The sequence below is a fragment of the Lolium rigidum genome, chromosome 2, assembly GCF_022539505.1.
Source record: "Lolium rigidum isolate FL_2022 chromosome 2, APGP_CSIRO_Lrig_0.1, whole genome shotgun sequence".
In the NCBI taxonomy this organism is placed as follows: domain Eukaryota; kingdom Viridiplantae; phylum Streptophyta; class Magnoliopsida; order Poales; family Poaceae; genus Lolium; species Lolium rigidum.
In genome coordinates this window covers 263,321,502-263,326,592 of record NC_061509.1, presented here as the reverse complement: position 1 = coordinate 263,326,592, position 5,091 = coordinate 263,321,502, and the positions used below count along the sequence as shown (strand labels likewise).

General features: G+C 41.2%; 1 protein-coding gene across 1 annotated transcript; it reads right to left on the bottom strand.

Moving 5' to 3' along the window:
- Positions 1-408: 408 nt before the first annotated feature.
- Positions 409-4,886, bottom strand: LOC124690859. The gene is made up of 2 exons (XM_047224187.1): positions 3,643-4,886; positions 409-505 (listed from the first exon to the last, which is right to left on the bottom strand). The coding sequence occupies exons 1-2, from the start codon at positions 4,884-4,886 to the stop codon at positions 427-429; spliced, it is 1,323 nt and encodes a 440-aa protein (XP_047080143.1). The 3' UTR covers positions 409-426.
- Positions 4,887-5,091: the final 205 nt, after the last annotated feature.

The following is a 5,091-nucleotide window of genomic DNA, read 5'->3' as shown; positions in this document are numbered from 1 at the left end:
TCTGATCAACATACAGACTGTGCCAGGAGCCCAGGACCAGCACTGGTACATTCTGGTATATGTACCATAGCCTCCCATGTATGGTAATAGGCTGTGATCTTGATAAAAGGTTTTATTACTGTTAAAATAAGAACTACACTGGCCAACTAAAACAGATTTTGCAATGGTGAACAAGAACATACTTCATAAGGCACAAGTAACAAGTAGGCCAGCGGTTGAACCATAAGACTGAAACAAGTAGAGTTGGCTACTGAACATACATCTCTTCTCAACCACATGGAATGAAGATTCAGTCACGGACAGTCATCACGCCAAAGGGGATATTAGGAGTACCTGCTACAGTTATGTCGACTCCTAATTCCTATTAAATCCATTACAAGTTAAACCTCCAACAGATACTTGGGAGAATGCAGCTCACTAATGCTCTTACACGATGCCACCCTCGTCACCGACGTACATACCATCAAAGAGCTTCCTGATATCTTCCTTCCTCACATGGCAATTTCTGTATCAAGGACAACATAACACATCAGGATGGGAGAATTGCCAGGATTTAAAATGAATGATGAACACAACTGGCTAGTACAAAGATAGTTAAATATTATATGTGCTCAAAGTGATGCATTTGTTCCTACAGGATACATATCCTACTGAGGCATGTTTCCAGTATACAGTTTGCAGTCCAGTAAAACAAGTCTTGATCATAGAAGGACAGGTTCCATGCAAGCACAAATTAACTATTGATAAGAGAATTTACATTATCACCGGTCATATGAAAAGAAAAATATTCTATGGTATATCTGCATCAGAAACCGTGCATAAGAGATACACAATCGACTAAGCAACAAATTGCTTAACATGCAGAACATAATTGTATTATACATCAACTTCCTGAATTAAAACAAAACTCATACTTTTGAACATCCAATTTTAGTTTCGCAGTTAAGGACAGCTGATAATTCAGAGACAAGTGATAAAATCAGAATAAAAGTGATAAAGGCAGAATGAAATGCCCATGCTAAAACAAGCACATCAGTCATCTTCAGCAACACAATAGATTGTTATACTGGGAAGACAAAGTTCAGTAAGCATGAATGAGTTTTAACAAAAGTAACAATCTCATGGAGTAATATGACATGATCTGACACGCCAGCCTATGCTTACGAAAAAAAATTGACACTATCAAATGTAATTTTGTAACAAGTCTGGAGTCATTCAAGTAGCATGCTAAAACCAATGACAATGTGGTATTAAGGATAAGAGTGTGTTGTGAGATAAAAACAATTGGAATTTCAAATGAATAATTAAGACAAGTGGCTAGTAAAATGATAGCCAAACATTATGTGTGCTTGAAAGTAAAACTAATGCATTTTTCCTACAAAGTTCTTGAAATCCTTCATATCCTAGACATGCATATTTTCATGATACAATCCAGTAAAACAAATATCTGATCATAGGACAACCCATTGTTAACTTGTATATCTACTGGTCATATCAACAAAAACTTATGTTATGATATATCTGAATCATGAATCACACATAAGACTATAAGGGATATATGATCCCCTAGGCAACATCATGCTTAAACATACAGATACGGAATGTTAATCCCATTATACATCAATGTTCTGGAAAACCTATGTTTATACTTTTGGACATCCCCTATTTTAGGTTTTACTTAAGAATGCCTGGAAATTCAGAAAACACTGATAAATCAGAATGAATTGTGCGTCCTAAAGCACCAAACAGGTCATTATTTAGTACCAGTATAAAATGCAACTATTATTAGCCTGTATATGGGTAAGAACAAGTTCAGAAAAACATGATGTTTGGAATCAATACAAGCTTTAAGAAAAGTTATCATCCCATAGAGTAATATGCCATAATTTCAAGTTTCAGTATATGCTAGCAAACTACAATGACAACCATCTACACAATGAATTGCAATTTCTAACAAGTATGGAGTCCATAATTATCATACAAGGGACACCCTCATCCCGTGACACATCCAATTTTATCATTCCATGGAGTAATATGCCATAACTTGACAATTCAGTATAGGTCTAGCAAACAACAAGCTACAAGATGAAATGCAGTTTCTAACAAGTATGCAGTCCATACTGTTGTGAAATTAAACTTTACAGGACACCCTCATCCTGGCACATGTCACGGAAGTGTGTCCCCTCCTAAAACCATACATTGTGACTGCAGCATCGAATGGTTTTTAAAATCCTAACACGAGCATTCTAAAATGACGGTTAACAAGCATATTAAAATGGCGCAAGTTACCATCACATGGAGTAACATGAAGTAATCTGACACGTCAGCGTATGTCTACTAAACGAAATCGACAACATCGACTCAATGAAATGTAATTTTGTAACAAGTCAGGAGTCATTCAAGTAGCTGCTAAAACCAATGACAAGCTGGTATTAAGGATAACAGTGTATAGGAAGATACAAAATTTGGTCTTTCAAATGAATAATTAAGACAAGTGGCTAGTAAAATGATTGCCAAACATTTATGTGCGCTCCAAAGTAAAAAACAATGCATTCCTACAAGGTTTTTGAAATCCATCATATCCTAGAAATGCATATTTTCATGATTCTGATCACAGATGGACAAATTACCCATTGTTAACTTGTATATCTTCTGGTCATATCAACAAAAACTTGCGCTATGGTATATCTGAATCAGGAATCATGCATAAGAGATACATGATCCACTGTGCAACATCATGCTTCAACATACAGATATGGAATGTTTATCCTATTATACATCAACCTTCTAAAACAACCATGTTTATACTTTTGAAGTTCGAACATACTATTTTAGTATCATGCTTCAACATTCAGATATGGGATGTATATCCTAGTACATCAACATTCTGAAACAACCATGTTTATACTTAAGAATGCCTGGAAATTTTATAAAAACTGTGATAAAGCAGAATGAACTGTCCATCCAAAAACACTAAACAAGTCATTTTTAGTACCACTATAAAATGCCACTATTATTAGACAACATATGGGTAAGAACAAGTTCAGAAAAGCATGATGTCTGGTATCACTACAAGCTTTAACAAAAGTTACCATTCCATGGAGTAATATGCCATAATTTCAAGTTCCACTATATGTGTAGCACACTACAACACCAACCATCTACACTATGAAATACAATTTTCTAGCAAGTATGGAGTCCATAATTGGAATACAAGGAACACCCTCATTCTTTCGTGACACATCTAATTTTACCATTACATGGAGTAATATGACATAACTTGACAATTCAGTATATAGGTCTAGCAAAGAACAACAAGCTACATTATGATATGCAACTTCTAACAAGTATGGAGTCCATACTGTTGTAAGACACCCACATCCTTCCGTGCCACGCGCGTGTCACGGAAGTGTGTCACCTCTTAAAACCATACATTGTGACCACATCACCGAAGTCTATTAAATATCTTAACACAAGCATTCTAAAAATGTCAGTTGGAAGTTAGTTGCATGTCAAAGTGGCATAAGTTCAATAATACACCTAACACAATTCCACAGCTATACCAAACAGTGCGATGGAAAAGGGACATTGCAAAGCTCAACAAGAGCACTACACAGATTACCTAAAGGACAAAAGGCAAACCTGGTAGGATCACACTTCAGGGAAGGGAATGTGGGAGGCCAGATCATCATAAAAGGATGGATGCTAATGCTGCCCCTATGTTTCTCATCTTCTGACATCTCATAGATTGTACGCAGTGTCCTGCACTTCATGTCCAGATAGCGCACGAATCGACCCATTTGCAAGAGCGCAAACTCAGCGTTGTCCCCCACATGGTTTATCCGAAGATGAGAAGTATGCGCGTCCTTGACCGTGCAATCTGACATCATCAGATTTGCACACATCTCATGCAGACAAATGGTATCCACAATCGACCAGCTGCCCCCCTTGTGGAGCCAGATGCGAAACTGAAACTCCTTCAGCTCAATGAGATACACACTGGATGCATCATCGGCCTGTGATAACATGAAGTCTGAAGAGTAATACTGCACTCCTTCTGGAAGCTGAATTGTGGAAAAACTTGAGGTTGTTAAATCCAAGACGGTGATGCCTATCAAGGTGACTGTCATGTAGATTTTGTTGTCAACCATCACAGCTCCGTGTCCTGCCCGCCAGTGAGGGATCTGCGTGGTGGCTGAGGCATGCATACACCAGACTCCATCTTGCAGCATAGACACACGGGCGGTGAAATTTGTCGTCAAATCTGTTGCCCCCTCCTTTGCGGCAAACTCCATCAACACATAAAAGTAGGACAAGCCGCCGCCTTTTTCTTCTCTGGAGAGGATGTGAAAGGATCTCGGTGTTGGTGGCCTGAGGGGATTGTAGTACTGCTGCTGCTGGGGGGTTGAGAGTGGTGGGTCGATGGCCATGGCTCTCTCAGGGCAGAGTGGGCTGTGCACCGCAAGGCTGGGTCCGTATCCGCGCCTGCTGCTGCACAATACGTTGAAGATGCTGCCGTTCCGGCAGTCCCGAATCACTACTCTCTCCTTGTCGGCGCAGAGGCCGTAGCCCTCGACGATGCGGACGGCGCCGGCCAGCTCTGGGGGCTGAGGAAGCATAGGTACGAAGCGGGGAGACCCTTGAAATCCTTCGATGTAGAAACCGAGGAGGCGAGGCGGGTTGAGCTTACGGAAACGGCGGAGGAAGGCCTTGTCGGAGGCGTGGTGGAGCCAGCGCTTGCAGACGGCGGCGGCGCGGACGAGGGTAGTGGGGAAGCCAACGCGGAGGAGGATCTCGACGAGGAGATCGTCGCCGAGCACCTTGGATACGGCGTCCGCCGCCACCGCCCCGGCCGCCGTCGCCGCCAGCGTCGGGTCGCGTTCCATTCTCTTTAGTTGATTTCCGTGGGGGAAGCAGAGGAAGGCGATTGAGTTTTTTTTTTATCAGAGAAGGAGAAGGGACTCGTGCTCGGTAAAGTAGAAAATAATTGACGCCTACCCAAGTACGATGTCCAAGCTAAACAGAGCATCTCCAGCCGCCGCGTCCCCCAAAGCGTCCTCAAACCGCGCTGGATTGAGCGTTTGGGGGACA

Bases quoted from the DNA above. Each gene is read 5' to 3' on its own strand.
- LOC124690859 (XM_047224187.1), bottom strand. From the start codon at position 4,886: ATGGAACGCGACCCGACGCTGGCGGCGACGGCGGCCGGGGCGGTGGCG. The intron at 506-3,642 runs GTTTGCCTTTTG...TCCTTGATACAG, and splicing joins CTGAAGTGTGATCCTACCAG to AAATTGCCATGTGAGGAAGG.